Source organism: Musca vetustissima, unplaced genomic scaffold (genome assembly GCF_032173495.1).
Source record: "Musca vetustissima isolate MV318-11 ecotype Yass unplaced genomic scaffold, APGP_CSIRO_Mvet_v1 utg17705, whole genome shotgun sequence".
In the NCBI taxonomy this organism is placed as follows: Eukaryota; Metazoa; Arthropoda; class Insecta; order Diptera; family Muscidae; genus Musca; species Musca vetustissima.
In genome coordinates this window covers 126083-146179 of record NW_026879920.1, presented here as the reverse complement: position 1 = coordinate 146179, position 20097 = coordinate 126083, and the positions used below count along the sequence as shown (strand labels likewise).

The 20097-nt window shown below is 32.7% G+C and overlaps 1 protein-coding gene across 3 annotated transcripts in view; it reads right to left on the bottom strand.

Moving 5' to 3' along the window:
• Positions 1-20097, bottom strand: part of LOC133325130 (semaphorin-1A) — a 137579-nt gene that overhangs the window by 42356 nt on the left and 75126 nt on the right. For all 3 annotated transcript variants that reach the window (XM_061533953.1, XM_061533954.1, XM_061533955.1), the window contains exons 3-7: positions 14330-14434; positions 4727-4815; positions 4000-4141; positions 3670-3791; positions 3128-3208 (exon numbers count right to left, since the gene is read on the bottom strand). In XM_061533953.1, the coding sequence (XP_061389937.1) occupies positions 3128-3208; positions 3670-3791; positions 4000-4141; positions 4727-4815; positions 14330-14434 (539 nt within the window). The remainder of the gene's footprint in view (positions 1-3127; positions 3209-3669; positions 3792-3999; positions 4142-4726; positions 4816-14329; positions 14435-20097) is intronic.

Below are 20097 nucleotides of genomic sequence, written 5' to 3'. Positions count from 1 at the left end.
ATCAAATTATGACGTCGCTACATCCTTTCTTTCGGAAAAACTTTGCACCTAATATGTTTGGTTTGTGCCTCATAAAATTAGTGCTAGTAAAACTTAAAACTTTGCACCTAATATGTTTGGTTTGTGCCTCTCTACTGATTCGAGAATTATGCTTTTATAATTTGCAGACGTTTTCCGGTCTAACAACTTATCGCGATGAAAATAGTGTATTAAATGAATAAATCAAATTAATATTGGACAAATCACGACCTTTTTGGATTGCAAACATTCAGATCGAAACAACTTTTTATATACCGTGAAAAAATTCAATATATTGCTACTGATCTGTTACTTCTGCCCTTTTGATAAGTAACTCAAAACATTAGACAATTATTACTGTATTCCAATACATTTCATTTGTAATTCGATTATTCCATTTGTAACATATTTTATTTAAATTGTAATTTATTACATCATATTTGACATTCAATTTATTTGATTCGTAATTCCAAACATAGTAAAAAACGGAATGATATGTTTTGAATTTAAAATGCAATTCATTGAAATATTAATGAAATCATTTGAACTTCAAGGGAACATTTTTTAAACCTTCGACAAAAAAGTTTTGAAATTCAAATGGAAATTCCGAATTTAAAAATAAATCTTTGAAATTTAAACTGAAATGTTTTAAAGAACACCTGAAAAAGTGTGATTACCGAAAAAATACAGAAATTTTTAAAGTTTAGATTAATATCCCAAGAATTAGTAAAAACAAATATTTGAATTTTAATTTATATGTAATTAAATATGTTCCTAATTAACACCTGGCATTTCAAAGGCTTCTTTGCACGTACATTTTCGTTCTAAATACATCAGTTTCTGGTAACATTCGGCTGGCTACTGCATGTGTATGTGTGAGTACATATGCAAAAGGAACTTTTAATTAACTTTGACCTACATTTGAAGTACTGCAGCAAACTGCCACTTTATAAATAAATAAATATCTCGAACGCTTACACCATATCAGTAGGTATAAGCGTATGAAACAGAAATGGCTTAAATAAAATTTAACATGGATTTTACTACGTTTGTGAATACGATTATATGGCTCATTCAAGGTATTGTAATATATTAACTGTATAGAGTGAAATTATTGTTGGCATAGTCGACAATTTAATACCATGTAATTCAATTTGAAATATTGTCAATGCAATACGTCACTTTTAGGCTCCATTTAGTACCTATGCTACCTCAGACGCAAATATATATGATAGCTATATATAAAACTCATCTATATAATCTGTTATCACCAATAGTGTTCGTCATTTGGTCAATAAAATAAGTTGTTCAAAAATAAATATGCAATGATATTACCACGCACAAAAAAAAAAACGTTAACGGATGCGAGAATTTTTTTAAACATGTCTAACAGAAGCCTAAACTTTTAGTACCGTTTAGGTCCTTTGTTATCTTATAGTACGTATTTCCAAAACATCCTCCATATCTCAATACTACACACAAGCAGTGACCCCATACTCCAAATTTCAGGATTCTAGCACTATTGGTTCACCAAAAATATTTAGTACGAATTTCCAAAACTTCTTTCATAGCTCATTCACTGTTGTGTGTAGCAAAACAGTGATCCTAACACAAATCTAGTTCTATACTCATTTTGGTACCATTTATTACCTTTCTTTCTCTTGCAGTACATATTTCCAAAACTAACTCAAAATTGCATGATTCGGGCTCTATAGGTTCACCCAAATCTTAAGTTTACCAATTTTAGTAATCTTAGTATAAATCCAATAGAAATCATATTTCCCAATTTCAGCCCGATAGCTACACCCAAATATAATTGTACCAAATTTAGTGTCATTTAGAAGACATTAGTATGAATTTCCAAAACTTCCTACATCCTAACAATGGTCCCAACTCCAAATTTCAGGATCCCAGTTCTATCGGTTAACCCAACAATCAAATTGTACAAAATACTGTGCTATTTAGTAGCAATAAATATGAATTTCCAACTACATCCATACCCCAATCCTAAAATCCAACATTAACCTTATTTCCAAAATTCAGTGTTCCAGCTCAATTGGTTCACCAAAATACATATTTGGTACAATTTACAACACATTAGTACACATTTCCAAAACTTCCCACATACCCCAATTCTATACCCCAACAGTGACACCAAACTCCAAATTTCAGGATTAAAGTTCTATCGGTTCACCCAAAATATTAATTGTACCAAATTTAGTACGAATTTCTTCAAAATTCTTTCATAGTACATTCACTGTTGTGTGTAGCAACAGTGATCCTAACTTTCAAGATTATAGCTCTATCTATTCAAAATTCGTAACATTTAGTATACATTAGTACGAATTTCCAAAACTTCTTACATAGTTCAATCCTAAACCTCAACAGCGATCCTCATTAAAATTTCAATATTCCAATTCTATTGCTTAACTTAAAATAATTTAGTACACTTTAGTACAAATTTCCGAAACTTCCTACATCGGTTCACCCAAATCCAAATTGTACCAATTATTATTATTGATTCACATTCGAAATTTCAAGTTTTTAGATCTATTCGTTCACATGCTTCGAAATTGTACCAAATTTCGTACATTTTAGTATTTTTCGGATACATATAATTCCAAAAAATTGTTTGCTTCATCTATTCTACACTCCATCGGTGACCCTCGTTCCAAGTTCTAGCTCTACTGGTTCGCGAAATACTAATGGTACCACATGTAGTATTTTTCGTTCCGTTCTTGTACGAATTTCCAAATACCCAAATACCTTATATGACACCTTTGGATAAAGATTGACCTTACCCAAAGTTTCATGATTCTAGCATCTGTCGTTTCAATTCTCGCTACAGTTACTCAATCAGTCAATACATGACATTAAATATTAATGCGAATATTCAAATTTATATACACAAGTTGGATAGGTTCGTCAATCGTTTTAAGAAAAACGGATTTATCAGTATCAAATAAATCGGTGTGGGTCTCATATGTAAATGTGTTAAATACTATTCAGTTCAATGAAATTGTAAGTAGCCCACAAGATATAGCGATGTAGCAAATTGGATTAAATTGTTGAGGAGATTGTAAAGAATTCACAATGTTATTCTTCTTACCCTGGCATTATTGACCGGCAGCCAATTAGAGTTGATACCACTTTGTTCTTTGAAATTGCCTTCAAATGTATCCGCAATATCCTGCAGACGAAAAAGAAAGGAGTAAAGAAAGATATTGAATGGAAAGGAGTAAAGAAGAAATGCAAAACAAAAAAAGAAAATATACACAAAAAATTGCTTTAATAAATTTAATGGATGTCTTTGCCTCCCTCAAACCCTACAATATCTGGCTGCTTTTCAAACCAAAGTCGGCCCACAAAATACACACACACTCACTTACTTATATATAAGCATACCAAAGCTCGGCCGTTAAAAGGGATAAATAAAAGATTTTGTATGTTGTTTTTTGTTCAGCTTTTTCTTCTTTTTTGGTGGCGGCAGCAGCAGCTTACCATGAAAACGGACTAAAGTAATTTCAATTTTGGTCATATTATGTGAGTGTGTTTGTATATATGGCGTATAACGGAACCAAAACCAGATACCATGGTGAGAGAAAGCGAGCGAGTGAGGTTATAAACAACGGCAATAAATGTTGAACTTACCTGCAATGAAAATGCACAAACTGCTGAGCCAGGAATTGAATTTGTTGGTGTATTAAAAACGCCATAAATCAATTTGGCGCTTGAGTGACCATAATGTCCTTCGACAAGATTACTAGCAGATTCTGCGAAAAAAAAACGAATTAAACAAACAACCACAACAAAATTATATTAGAGTAAAAGACAGACAACTTTTGGGGGAAATATTCCAAGAATTTCCATTAATATAAGAAAATGATATATAAAAATAACAACAACAAGAACTCTGTATACATAATAACATTCTACAGAATTCTGAGTGGGAAAACTCTTATTTCTCCATTTGATACTTACGTATTTCATTGAAATAGAATGGAAAATCGCCAGGTATTGAACAATTTAAACGTGACTTCAAAAACGACGTCCAACGATTGCGAAAACGATGTGGTCCACCTTTGTCCCATTTGCAAACACGAGCTACACGCGAAAATATTGACTGTAAAACGAGAAGCAGAATGCAAAAGGTATGAAGAAGAACAGAAAGTTAGTCGGATGTAGCAAGTAATTAATCATTATTTATAGGAAATTCATGTAAAACGAACAGAAAAAAGGAAAAGTGTGGGTAGGGAAAAGGAAATACAAATACGACACAGGAAGTCCCTAAAGTTTTTTTACTTCGTTAATGCTGTTAAAAATGTTTGGTATTCTATATTTTTCTTAGGTGAAAAAACGAGTTGGGGTGTGAGATTTTATGGTCAGAGGGAATTTATTTTTTTGGCTTAAGGGTTTCGAAAATTCGATACACCTTTTGGTTGTAGATGTTTAATGTTACAAAATTTTGTAATATAAAATGAATTGGAAAAAGAAGGATTATTGTATAATTGGTTTAGATTTTTGATTTTTAGTAAACTATTCAAGGTCAAAACATTTTTACTGTTTTACATTTAAATATTTTATTTTATTCTAATATCTTATTTTGATATTAAAATAATAATAACACGATTTAAAGGATGATTATTTTAATTGTGTACACTATTAGGAAAAACATGAATTAAATAAAATGATTATAATTTTTACTTACTTTTCCGCAATTTATGAATTCCACAGCCGTTTCACGAAACATAAAATATACAAAGTCTCCTTGTGTAAAAGAGCTGACAAAATTTGGTGCTGAAAGGGGGAGAAAAGAATAGTTAGAACATAAGGAAAGAAACTGCAAAAATATAAACTATAATTTGTTACTTATAAGACATTATATCAAAAATTACTTATAAGTCCTTATATTGAACATTCAAAATACATAATGTCGATTAGCAGCGTTATAAACGAAAAGTTCACACCACACTGTGAGATATTAGTGCCATATTTGTTTCAAAATGCTGCTGGAATTTTTAAAACCCAACCCTCAAACCCAGGAAACCAATTTTATGGCAATTTCAGGTAGTGTGGAAAAATAGTTATATATTTCAAATCTGGAGACCTTGAGACTTAAGCCAGTAAAATTGTATATCATTGTGGGTCACGGTTTACAAATGACATGAGTTCAAATCAAAATTTCATATTTTCGAGAATATAATTTATACTTGAAAATTGACGGTCAATTAAACTGATGGAACTGGTGTTTATAATGAAGGTGAAAATTATTAGTTTTTGAAGACGCCTTGCTTGATATGTCCTCTGTCCAGAATTTTACGACAGTCTTCGACCGTTCATAAACATAGTAATTACTGCCGAAAATATAAAAATAGTCGTTAAAAATAACATGTAAAAATTTAATAAAAAAAATTAGCATTTTGGTGGTAAAATTGAAAGACATTAGTCTCACAACGTCCACTTTTTAGGGTAACCCTCGATATATTTCGTTATTTCAACTATGAGATACACACTCAAAATACGTAAAATCATTCGGCACTTTTATATGAATGCTATGACATGCTAATTGATTTCAGTGAAAAACGTAATATCAAACTACAGACTTTCGGGATGGAAATTTATTCGAAAAAATACACAAAAAGTTAGGGTAGCGTTATATAGGGGCTTTTCAAATCCTGGACAGATATTTATCATTTTTATACCCTTCACCACATTGTGTTACAGGGTATTATGTCTTTGTGCATATGTTTGTAACAGGCAAAAGGAAACGAGATAGACACATGGTTCCATTTGAGAATATGCATAAATCACTTTCTTAGTCGATTTATGCATGTCCGTCAGTCCGTCCGTCTGTAGATGTTAAATTGTAAACAAAGTACAAGTCGCAGTTATGATCCGATTTGGATCATATTTGGCACAAGTCACATATTTGGCCCAAGGACGAACCTTGTTGAAATTGGGAAAAATCGGTTCAGATTTAGATATACCTCCCATTATATTTTCACCAAAGTCTTTTGATTTGCACGAAATTTGGCATAGAATACTGAATTAGGTCCAGAATGATATGTGCAAAGTTTTGTCCGATTATATGTAAATGTTGCACCAAAGTCCATATATATCCTTCGATTTGCACGAAATTTGGCACAGCGTAATGAATTAGGTCTACAAAGATGTATGCCCAGTTTCGAGAAAATCAGTTCAGATTTATATATAGCTCCCATATATATTTTCGTCCGATTTAAGGTAAATGTGGCACCAAAGTTCCTATATATCTTTTGATTTGCACGAAATTTTGCATAGAGTACTGAATTGGGTCCAGAATGATGTGTGGTAAGTTTCGTGAAAATCGGTTCAGATTTAGATATAGCTTCCCAAAGATTGGCCGACCGGCACACAATTTTGTACAATGTGCTGAAGTTACTATAACCTTTCGTGTGTCAGGTTTTCTTGGAATTGGTTCAGATTTATATATATATATATATATACGATTGACAAAACGTACTAAAATTAATAAAAATTAATATCTAGCAAGTTTCCTTAAAATAGGTTCAGATTTAGATATAACATAGCTTCCATATATAATTTCGACCTATTCATGTTGATTGTACACCAAATAATCAATGAGCGCCTGATTGATACATTTTCAACAGTGAAGCATACCAAATAGCGTGTGTAAAGTTTGCTTTAAATCTATTTACAAAGTATGGAATAGGTTGCAGAATGGCATGTGTTGGAATTGATGTTAGTCGGTTTGCTTATATAAAGATCGCATATTTAAGTTCGTTCAATTTCATGTCAATGTTCCTTTGAAAGGCGACGTCTGTTAGGATACATATGTAGAATAACCCCAAAGTGATGAAGGGTATCATATAGTCATATAGGAAGCTACCCAAAAATTGTTTTAGTAGTAAAATGTAATACTCAATAGGAACTTAAACTACCTACTTATCTTAAATATTTCGAGCTATTATATTAAATAATTATACTTCCTGGGGTCTGGTGAATTTAATATGCACTGCACCTTATGATGGAAAGTATAAAAAAGGAGCGTTGTGTATAATTCTGAATATCGAATTTGACTACTTTAACACCGTTGAAATATTTTTAAAATCTGAGTTGAAATTCATCATCACTTTCGGACTGAAGAAATCAAATTTAAGGAAATTTTTTGATTTTGAATTATTATAATTAAAATCAAAAAATGTTTATCCAATGTTAAATTTTCCATTTAAATGCCTCACATAATAACAAATCAAAATAACAAATATGTATGTTGCGTGCTAAACGTTAATAGTGAACATAAATATTATTTTGTGTTTATCTTACAGGGAGATAACGACATGAATAGTCAAACAACAATAAATTAATATATCAAACAAATTATTACCCACTCTCTTTGGTGTCTGGACATAAAACACATACACGCACGCAACCCACTCCCAATTATTCTTCACATCGTCCATACTATACCGAATCATCATGTATATACTTAGTAATTATTTTGGGGTTCATTGGATCAATTTTGACAATAAATTTAATTTATATTTACCATCATAGATTTTTATCTACAATAAGGAAAAATAATTACGCCCTATATACATGTTTTGCTTCCTTTTTTCATTATGTTTAGGTTAAAAGGTTAACCAAACATGATAATAGAATGTGTAAATTAATAATATAGAGAGTTTACATCAAGGAATGAAATGTGAATGAAAATGAATATTTCTTTTCAAGAAAACAAATGTAAAATTTAAGTGGAAAGTCAAAATGAAGAGAATTTAATAGAAAATTAATGCGTATATAATTGTTGAAGTTAAGGGAAACTAATGTGTCTCAGCATATCTGGGGATACAACCAACGAACTTATAACACTAGGTGTGCTGGGCGGTATCGTATACCAAACTGATCCAATTGAAAAAATCTCCTGTAATAGATGAAACAAGACTAGCTCTTTTATTCTCATGAGGGCTTTGAAATACTATCCCCCAGTTGCCAATTTATCAAAAATCGATATCTGATCCGAACATTTACATTTTCCTACATTCAACTTAAGATTACGTATTAAGATTAATATTAAGTGGGCAGAAAATTCAAAGAAGAAAATTCACGAGAAGGTCTTCTTCAAGGAAGTACCGGAATGTCGGACAAAAAAATATTCTATAACATGGGACTGAGCAAAGAACTTTGTTGAACACCAGCAAAAAGAAGGTGATGGCTAGAAAGCCGATCCCCCACCCTCATACTAATGATGCGACCTCTAATGGAATTGACGACTATTCTCCAATTTTGACAGTCAAAGCTAAACGTCTCGAATTTAAACAAAATTCCATCGTGTCAGACTGACCGGCGACACAGGCATAGTTTCATACTTCCTATCAAAACCTCGTCCAACGCCACCTGTCCTTCTAATCATGGCCAGGATTCGAATAACTTCTCGAATGACTGGACATTTATCATAAATTCCGACAGTAATTCAAATTAATGGTGAAGAAGGTGAAAACTACGTTACCTGCCCTTTTCAACGTCACATCTGGGAAGTTGGAATTTGCTCGACATACCTTAAAAATGTCAAATTATTGTCACTTTAATAATGAAATGCAACTAGTGCCTCTGAACATTTTTTGTGATAATGCAGTTTACCCTCCGCTAAGCTGAAATGGCTGACATTCTTCAAAAAGAAAATAAAAAATAGGGTTGGATCTTCAAAATTATCGAGAATCCCAAATGATCGCCACATAATTAGGCGACAGTCCAGAGATTTTTTCATCAAAATCTTAGTTTAACTCTTAAATATTTTTTATTAATCAAAAACTATTTTTGAATAAGTTTTGCCATGAAGCTAGGAATATGATACGATTGTTTTCTAGCAGTGTTATTGTAATTTTTGTTGTGCTTTTAATAGTCAAATGAATTAAACAAATTAATATATCTAATAATAAAAAAAATTTAATTACAAAGGGGTCATGGAAAAATGTATCTACAATTCAATCATTTTCTTATTTTATTTTCCTATCGAATTTTATGAAACGTTTTTGTTATGTTGCCATATATGAACAAACCCCCAGCATTATTCGTCTAATAAATTGTTAAAAAATCGTATATCCCTGTACATAAATATAATAATATGCTATCATAAATATTAACTAAATCTAGCAACGATATTATATCTCACAAACTCAGCAAAACAATCGCAGCTACTAAACAACTAAAATCTGTTTAGTTTCCCGTCAAATGTCATTGTCGAACGAACCATCAAACTTATTGGAAGTTTTCTATCAATGTCAAAAAAAAAGTTTTCTATTTCACAAAATCCCAATACCACCCACACCCACAGTGAGTGCCTGCCTACAGACAAATGACTAAAGGAAACCGACCAAATCTACTAACCTAGCTAAGCTAATACTGGAGGTCTCCTTCAAATAGAATGACGACAGACAAACATTCAAACATAGAATAGAGTTTGGCTGAAGGTAGTTTTGATTTGTGTTATTATAAACGAGCAAATAGTATTGTTATATAACTTGTATAAAAAATTGACAGCATTATGAAAATAACTAAAGTTTGAGTCTAGTCATTGATGTGCTGGTTGGTTGGTTGGTGTAGTGGCTTGTGTAAATAAACAATGAAAATATGATGGGTGGTATAAAAATAGAATAGAATGGCATAGAATCAAAGCAACGATAGCAATTTAATATACAAAAGGACTATAAGATATGCTCACTCAGCCAAGCTATATCTCTGACAAGCTAGTCAAAGTGATAAAACTATTATTTAGAAGGTGGTAATGCCATAAGACTAGTATGTATGTTGTTGTTTTTTTATTATTATTTTTATTTGTACTTGACCAGTGATAGATGGCTTTTGTATAATCGAGCATACATGTTTGACATGACTATACTAAGGCTATGACAATAAAAATATAGAGTAGTTATAATAAATAATAAGGAAACAAAATATTGAATAAGAGTGTTTAGGTTGCTTTTCCAGATGTCGCATTGTTTATTGTTTTAAAGGTTACACATATGTATGTATATTTAAACGTTTTCAATAGGTGGAAACAGGTTAATAACTGTTGTTTATGTGTTTGTAAAACAACAACATTTGAAAATAAAATGTTTAATTTAATGATTGTAAAAAAAATGTTGTGTAATATAAACTACTAATTAAAGTTATTATCTTTATTGTTTAACTGTCTAGGTATAAGTAAATGTTAAGTGGGTTTTTGATTCGTTTTCATGTTAAGGGGAAAATAATATAAAGAATGCAAGAAAAATATTTATATGTTTTGTAAATATTGTGATCCAATATAAGAAAAAAATAAAGAAACAATCGATCTAAACGCTCTTTCACAGATATTATTATTAGTTCAACTGCAGGATCAATTGTTACCCAAATGATGGCTCAAAATAAAGCTATGTTGGAGAAGGTTATTTCGAGCAATAATAAACCTTTCGTGGTACCATCTTTCAAGAGCTTAATTCTTGAAACAGATCAATGGCCAACATACCGATTTCCATTGGATCATCATATCGAAGCATGCTCTATAATATGTGAAGAAACGAAGCGTTCCTGTTTCCTTAGCTGGATCGGGCCTGACACATTAGAATTATTGCAAAAACATACAATGAATTAATTGAAGCATCGGATACATATTTTTTAAGTAAACAACATATTTTGGCAGCCAGATTTAAGTTCTATAATCAGACGCGAATGAAGGAGAATCAAAAGTATGTAGATTGGGTTGCAGATTTAAGAGGCGCTGCCAGAGAATGTTATTTTGTGTGTGAAAATAAAGGCTGCAAACAATCGTACGTCGATAATAAGATTAGAGGTCGTTTTATATACTCCGCATGAGAAGGTCCGAACAGCATGTCTGCAGAAATAAAATCCGTCGTTAGAAGAAGTTTTGCAAATTTGTTCAATTTTTGAAGCAACTCTCAAGACGTCTAGTGAAATAGTAGACTCAAAGGATTCGGAAAATGAAGTTCATGCTGCCAACCGTTACAATATCACACAAAATAAGTCAAACAAAATGAACTTTTCAAGGAAATTGCAATCTTGCCCTGGCTGTGGTAAAGCACATCAAAGAGAGGAATGCTATCATTTCAAGAACAGGACAAAATGCAATAAGTAATCAAAGTTTGGGCATATATGTCAGTCTCAAGATAAACCGGATAAAAATATGGAAGATTTCCGTTCATTTATAATATGAAATTACAAATTATTGTTAATAACTTCAAAATATTGAATATTAGATATCTGGTATGATTTTTCAAATTCTATTGGATGTATTCTTTCATCAATAGGAAATTGGCAATCGCAAATTACAGCAACTTCAGTTAAACTTGGATTTCCAAATATTTCAAATCTGGCTGTATCAATATCTAGGTGAGGTTGTATTAAATTCCATGCGGCATAGGTAAATGGTCGCGGTCACTACTCAACGATACACTACAATTTATTTGAATGAAGCCTAAGGAGAATTTAAAATAAATAGAAGAAATATTATTGACGATGAGACATCCCACATTCCGGCTCAAGTCAGAACATTTTTACCGGCACAACCTTGGAATAGATGGGTCATTCTGTGTACAGCCTTTATATGACACCCAATGGCATGGTTAGCGATTTTTGTCGCCAAAGGAAATGTCTGAATTATCCTCTACGATGGATACGGTATGGATATTCCATAATCCAAGGCATGAAAGTATGGCATTTATGATTGTCTGGGAAGGGAGTTCCGTTCACCACTATAATCCATATAACCTCACCTATTGTTGTTTAACTCATAATAATGTAACTACAATACATATACAAATGCGTTCAAAAGTCCCGAGAATCCACATAACCTACTCTATTGTTGTTTTATTAGAAGGAAGGAAAAAGGAGACATTATGAAATAAGAGATGGACAATTGCACCTTGGCCAGGAGAGGTAGAACTCTAGAGCTTAATATTGGTAATCATTTTCTTCCTATAAATAGAAATGTAAATGTAGCCGAAATACATTCTTGTATTGAAGGACTTACCTCCACCTTTCAAAACGCAATTAAGTCGTCAGTACCAAAAATGAAATGCCGTAGCCCACTACTAGGAGAATTGCCACGTAATATCATTCGTTTCATACAAGAACGTAAAAGGATGAAATTTACCTTGCGAAGAACATTAGATCAGGGCAGATATGCAGTATTAAAAGCTGACATCCGGAATCTTACAGCAATCATAAATAAATTACTCTCCATTTTGAAAGAGAAACATACAAAGCATACCTGGAGGGCATTGAAGTAATCAGATTTGGTGAAACTTGGTACAGCTCATTTGTTTGGCCCAAGGACGAACCCTATTGCATTTGGGGAAAATCGGTTCAGTTTTGATATAGCTCCCATATATATTTTCGTCCGATTTTATGTAAATGGAACACCAAAGTCCCTATATATTTTTTGATTTGCACGAAATTTGGCACAACGTATTGAATTAAGTCTAGAGTGATGTGTGCTAAGTTTCGTGAAGATCGGTTCAGATTTAGATATAGGTCCCATATATAGTTTCGTCCGATTTTATGCAAATGGTGCACCAAAGCCCCTATATATCTTTCGATTTGCACGAAATTTGGCACAGCGTACTGAATTAAGTCTAGAGTGATGTGTGCTAAGTTTCGTGAAGATCGGTTCAGATTTAGATATAGGTCTCATATATAGTTTCGTCCGATTTTATGCAAATGGTGCACCAAAGTCTCCCTATATATTTCGATTTGCACAAAATTTGGCATAGCGTATTGCATTGATTCTAAAATGATGTCTGCTAAGCCTCGTAATAATCGGTTCAGATTTAGATATAGTTCCCATATATTTAGTTAGATTTTAACTAAACTGCGTCTAGAATGATGTGTGTTAAATATCGTGAAAATCGGTTCAGATTTAGATATAGCTCCCATTTATATTTTCTTTCGATTTTATGTAAAGTGTGTTTGTACGATTGACACACATTTTTTTGAAATCGGTTCAGATTTAGATATAGCTCTCATTTGTATTTTCGTTAGAGTTTAGGTAAATGTTGCACCGGTTGACACGAAACGTATCAAATTGAGACTAGAATGACGTTATAGCTTTTTTTAATTGGTGCAGATCCAGGTTCCATATGTATATTACAAACGGGTATATGATTGAGATTAAATTTATGTAAATAAAATCGATTTACATAAATTTGTCCCATTGTACACAAACGACTCTAAACATGCCCGACTCTAAACATGGAATGAAATTTAGCAAAGGTTCCAGATCACATTTTCATGTTTGTTAAATGTCATGTCAATGTTCTTTCGAAAAGGGGATTCTGTTAGAAGACATGGGTGGAATATACCCAAAGAGGTGAAGGGTATCATATGGTCGGCCCAGCCCTACATTACTTACTGGTATTTTTTGTGGCGTTGTGCTCTTAAACATGATAAAATATATATCGTAAAATGTTCTGTAAATTTTTCTAGAAAATGGACTTAAACCACTTTCAAAATAAGCGGCACTTATTCTCCAATTCCAATTTTTAAGAGAAGACCTCAACGACTTTCAGTATATGACTTTTTCTTTAGTAACTTTTGTCAGTTATTTTTCTACGAAAGTTGTATATATATATATATATAATGAATTATAAACCATACTAAGAAAAAACATAGTTGAAGGCAATAGCTTTTCGTATGCAATTATTTTCCTTGTGTTATACTTCAATATAAGATAATTTTGACAGACAATTTGTTATTGTCTGCAAAACAAAAATTAAAAATATAAATAAAACATATACCGAAAAAAAACAACAATCCATGCACATTTGCATTGTATACAAATAAAGTTCTATACCCTGAAATAGTCTATATGAACAAATATATTTATAAGAGATTATACTGTACAAGACCCTTCAAGTTAATGTAGTTGTGGTAGAGACAAGCACAATATTATGATGGTATATCACAATAATAAACTATAACAATATTGTTAAAATTTAACAATCATAATAAATAATGAAATAATATGCTAACAATGGATATCAGTGGCGCTGCAGCCAGCCAGCAGTCACTTCCAGTGTACGGGACAACAACAACCACAGCAAATACAATATTAATAACAACAGTATTGACGAGGCAACAACTTGAAAGTTATAAGTAAACCAAAAGAAAAAAATAAATAAAATACATATTTTGGGCAAAACCTTATGTAACATCATAAGGCTATACATATGTACATTTATATATAGTCGTTCTACAATGCCTGCATAATACAAAATGACGAGTAATAGTAGTACAGCAGCAGGAGTACACTTACCGTTAAGACTTAAACTATCATATTGCTCTGTTTGTAGTGGCTCTCGATAGATAATCGGATCACTGCCACTGAAATCAGCCACGGTGCCCGAATACAATTCATTATCTGCAAGAAAGAAGAAGAAGAAAAAAAAAACGAACACAAAGGATATGGTTAGTTGAGTGTAAAGATACAATATTTGTTATTTGGTTTATTTCATATCAAAATAAAAAAAGAAAAATACAACAACAATAATAAAAGAAACAACTATAAGGTTGAGTATTATTTTTGTTTGCCAATGTACAAGAAGTTTTTGTTATTATACCAAACCGAATGATTGAAGTATAAAATTTGTATCTTATTGATTTTTATCTTTACACATCACGTTTTGAGTGCTACTAACAAGAAATGGTGGTGGTAGCTGACAGCAGCACAACCATGAGCACATTAAGAGCCCAAGGATAGATCGACATCGATATATAAAATAAATAAAATCAAAATGGTTAAGATGGGATTATGTTAAAGTAAAGTAAACATAAAGCGCAAAAGGAAAATTCCGTTTATTGATATGGCGATGATAACAAGTAAGTAGTAGTAGAAAAGACATAGGATTTTCTATCCACTTGGAGAAAAAAGAAAGTATATGCAGTAGAGGTTGGTATTATATCGGGATAATGTTGAGTCGACAAGACTTAGGTATAGTTATCCAATTATAAGCATTTGGATTTTGAAGCGTAATAAATCAAGTGAAGAACGGTTATTCGATTTTACAAATATATTTACTAATTTTGAAACATTTTGAATGTGTCGAATCCGTCACACATGATGACATGGTGGGAAATTTTTAATATTTTTGATAGCATTAAATTACTCAGGATATGATGTACTTAGTTACAAAGTTCATAAGAAATGAATGGCTCGATTTTGACAGGAAAACCAAAACATAATCATTGGAATGAAACATCAGGCATTAGCAAAGTCTGAACAATCACAAGTCTACTATGGTCGAATATAGGTTTTAAAATTTTGATCGTTAACATTATGTGTGAAATACTTCATCATTTAAAAGGCTTCCACGCCAACTTTTGCAAGCATTGATTCTTTTTGAGGTAATATTAGGTAAACTCAGCATTAACTTGAAGAAAATTTGTTTATCTGCACAAACACAGCCTTTCGCGTAGCCTTATATAAAGTCAGTTGATATTGCCACATCGAAAAATTCCGCGGTCAGGAAATGTCTCTTGTAATAAAGCCACATTCGCTCGAGTTATGTGGCACCGTCTAGCTCTCCAAGTCATATTCTTCAATAGCAGGCAAAAAAAGTTGCTTATCACATGACCATAACGATTTCGAAGAAGTAAGGTCCAAACACACATTCGAGCCAAATAGTGTATTTTCCTGGATGTAATGACCTCTCTTCAATTACTTGATCCTGAGTACGTGAGTTCTTCTCCCTACCAAAAATAATCTATATTGGCCCACTTTCATATCCCCAACAAATTGTATCCCGAAGTTTTCTATATTTTGCAATACTTTCAATATTGCTAATAGGATGAATAATATTTCTAATAGGATAGATAATATCCCGAATAAAATCTATAAACATTGATCCAGCGCTATATTTAGCGTTGATATGACAGCTTTCCGTATTTTGAGATCCACACGCATTCTGAATTTTTAAAATTTGTTATGAAACATTTTTATTTTTAAATATAACAATTTCCAAAATTAACCAAAAAAGTGGCCAGTGGGTTAATTAAATATATGCATAACATAAACCCAATATTTTTCAGTGTTTATTACGCACAATCATGTCTGCATTTTTTTTACAAATGTTACAACAACAAAAATTTTTACATTGCATTATTTAGTAGTTATTTTATATTCAGTATTATTTCTCCCTGCACACCACACACCATCCCCTACCCGGGTAAATAAACTTCGCTAAGTATATTGATTTAATTTTTTTTGTTATTTTATTTACACTATACAAATGTATATATGTATATGAGTACATAAATACAATACAATTGAAAAGAATCACTGGTCCAGGGCCAAGTTGTGAGAAGGCGCGTTTAATATAAATGAACGAAATGTGGAGGGGCCAAATAAAAAAAAAACGAATACGTAACGTAAATCTATCATTTCAAATACCAAGTCATGAATGTGCGGATTCCAACATACATATAAATAGAGAAAAAAAAACACACACATTTCAACATTTATTCAGTCGTAAGGATTTTCTTCATTGATTCCATGAAATTTATACCGTACTTAAGACATGGCAAATTGTAAAGAATTTTCTCCAAAATAAATTGTATTTGTCAGATAGTGAGTTAAGACCAAGCTGAGAAGAAGTACAGATAATAATAATGGCAAAGTGGAGGGTCTGTTTGTTTGTTTGTTTCCCATTTCTAGGATTTCTAAGTTGTTACAGTTGTTGGTGTTTAAATGCTCTACTTAGGGATTTAGAAGAAGAAATGTTTTTTTTTTCGATTGTTTATTTGTTATGTCACCTATATGGGGTGATGGGTAAATACATTTTGTCATTTGGTTTGCAGCAACTAGGAAGGGGATCACTCATATTGCAGTCTGTTTCTTCAAAACTACTGTTTATCTATATAAAGATGCACAATTATTTTTCGTCTGAAATAAAAAAAAAAGTTTGATACAAAACATAAAACAAATTCCCAAATGTCTATATTATGGCTGAATGTCTGATTGGGTTCTTGAAATACATGCAAATAATGTAGAATTCCATTAAAATAAAGGATTTGACTGATGACGCCTATTTCACTTCGGTGGGTTATTGTCTAAAGTTTCTCATATCGCAACGTGTGTCTGTTTCATGAGTTCTCTAGTCTAACCTCCTACTTTTTAGAAAATTAGGATTGGTCAACAGTTACGGTGAATGAGTGGACTATCGATAGATGATCTGGACAATGTTTAGTTTTAACAAAACAATGCTACGTGCAACACTAGCGACGAAACCAGTGGTCATTTACAGGAAAATTTTCCGAACCGTTTTATCCCCCTAAGAGAGTGATCACAACTGATCCCCGAGATCTTAGGATTTTACATCTTTGTGACCACTTCTGTTAGGGCAACGTAAAAGATAATGTCGATTCAGGACCACAAATACAGAATTCTTAAGTTCTTGGCAGCAAGCGAGAAGCGATACTACATGCTATAATAGTAAATGCTATTTCAATGCTATAATATGGCAGAGTGAGTGCTATAGAGAGCAAAGCGTGTTCTTTATTTACATCGACTGTTTCAGTTGGCTCAATATTGATTCAGATGAAGAATTTTTCATGTCGCAAAATACTTTCAACGTATTTTTTAAAAGAAAATTAACGAAATTAACGCAAAATACTTTCAACTTATTTTTTAAAAGAAAATTAACGAAATTAACAAAAGATTTCTGCATCGATTTCCATATTTTTTATTATTAATTTAAATTGAAAATTGCCATTTATTTAGAAAATTATTTATAATGGCTACAGTATAAAATTAAACTTAAAATATATTTTTCCAATGCCATATGGCTTACAATGAAGGAGACTACGAACTATTTTATATCTGGCGCCGGATTTGGAATGCTAGGCGAGTCTTTAAACAAACTAGTACTTATACATACTCTTCAAATTTTACGTGCCTTAAAAATTTAAAAAATAGGCCAAACTTAAATTAACTTAAAACTAAACTTACAGTTAAATTATATACTATTTATGGTTTATTGAGTTGTTCTATATACAGGCTGATGATAGTACATCAGACGGCCTTCTTCGTCGTAAAGGATTCCTCCGTCTCGCAGCTTCAGCAAAGCTGCAGGAAGGAGATGTTTCCTTCTAAGTATGGAGTGGAGTTCCTTGTTGCACTCCAGGCATCGCTCCACTATTCCATTTTCCACAAGCTGACTCCTTTACAAGAAGTTGAGGGCATATTTCATCATGCAGACATCGATTCGGTTGAAGTCGATTGAATTATAGATATTCCTATTGGCCGGACGTCTTTATATTCCATTGCCACCCAGTGTTGGTCTCATTCCTACGCATGATGTCAATATATTTCTCTCCCATATTCTAATCCTTTCCATCTGGGCAGACGAAATGTCTGCCCATGCTGCAAAGGAGTAGATGATGATGGGACGAATCACTTGCTTGTATAATAGCAACTTTACCTCCGAAGAAAGCCCTCCTCTCATTCGAAATGAGAAATCATTCTTTTTGGCCTTTGAAAGCACATAATCCACATGGCGACACAAGTCGAACCTTTCGTGCAGGATGATTCCAATGTATTTCATCCTGTCATCCTGGACTTTGGTTTGCCCTTGAAAACCACAGTTACACACTTTCCAACATTGAGTTTGAGTCCCCATTTGTTGAAATAGTTGTGAAGTGTTTCCATGTATACATTCAATCTTCTTTCCACAGTGCTCCGGTATGTCGCATACGTACAGGTTGTAAAGAACTGGTCCCAGCAGTGATCCCTGTGGCACCCCTGCTTTGACCATTCGCTGTTCAGACATTTTATCTTCCACTCTAACACGGAATACTCGATCTTTCAGAAAACTTACCACCATGCGACAAGTTTGAGCAAAAATCAAAAAAGCGAAAAAATGCAAAAGAACGATGCCAAAAACCGATCAATAACGGTAAATTAAAATAATAAACAAAGAAACTTCGACAGAGACAAAGGGAGTTCTTGTTATAAACCATTGCACAACACGTTATATCGCCGTATCGCTTGTAGCGTAGCATCCACTCTGACAGCTTTTGCGCTATATCATAAAAATAGAAACGTAGAGGTTTACATAGAATCGCTTCTAGCGCGCACTCTGACCATGACGTCATCATTATGGCTATTTGGCTGTTATATATTTTTTATTAATAACTCAAAAAATTTAAATTTTCAAACGAGCCGCACGTTGGGCGCCAATGTAACATGGGCAACTTTGGGTGTCAATAAAATGGCCCCACCTTGGGCGCCAATGTGACGTGGGCTACGTTGAAACGGTCATCGAAACGGCCTTGCTTCGGAGATTGTAGCAAAATAAAAAGAGGGAATTATGGATGTTAAAAATACAATTTATTATTCTGCGCAATCTTTTTAGATTGATACTATATATCGTGTTTGAATGGAGATTGCGAAATGAACGACTTCTTTGCTTCTTTACATCATTTTCCTAATTTTTCAAATCAGGGTTCGAAGAATGATTAAAACACACTCTTTCTAAGGAATGCTCACGGCGATAATTCGAATGTTTTAAATTTATCGCGAATGATAAAGTTACAATGAATGAACAAGCATTTGCAATCTCTCGCGAATGTTCCAAGGTGCGAAGAACGAGAATTCGAATGTTTTCCTTTTATCGCGAATGATAAAGTTACAATGAATGCACAAACATTTGCAATCTCTCCCGAATGTTCGCATTGTACAAAAAGTTCACGAACGATAAAATTTCGCTGCAAGCGTCGTCGATTCGTTCGTTCGCGAGCAATTGTTACTGAAGAACATTCTTTTGAAAAATTCAAAATACGGGAATGTTTGTTTTCATTCGTGAGAGAATGTCAGACAGAATTTCAACCACCAAACGAAACTAACGATCTTTATTGTGTGCTCTCACTCGTTTGTTATGTGTGTGCGAACATTCATTGGTGAGTGCTCGTTTGGTAAAGATTTTATCGCCATAAATTCATTCGTAAAATGAGCACAAAACGAAAAGAATGTATTTTAATTCCTTCGCGAGCGAATTTTTGCGCACCCTGTTTCAAATAGTGGAATGC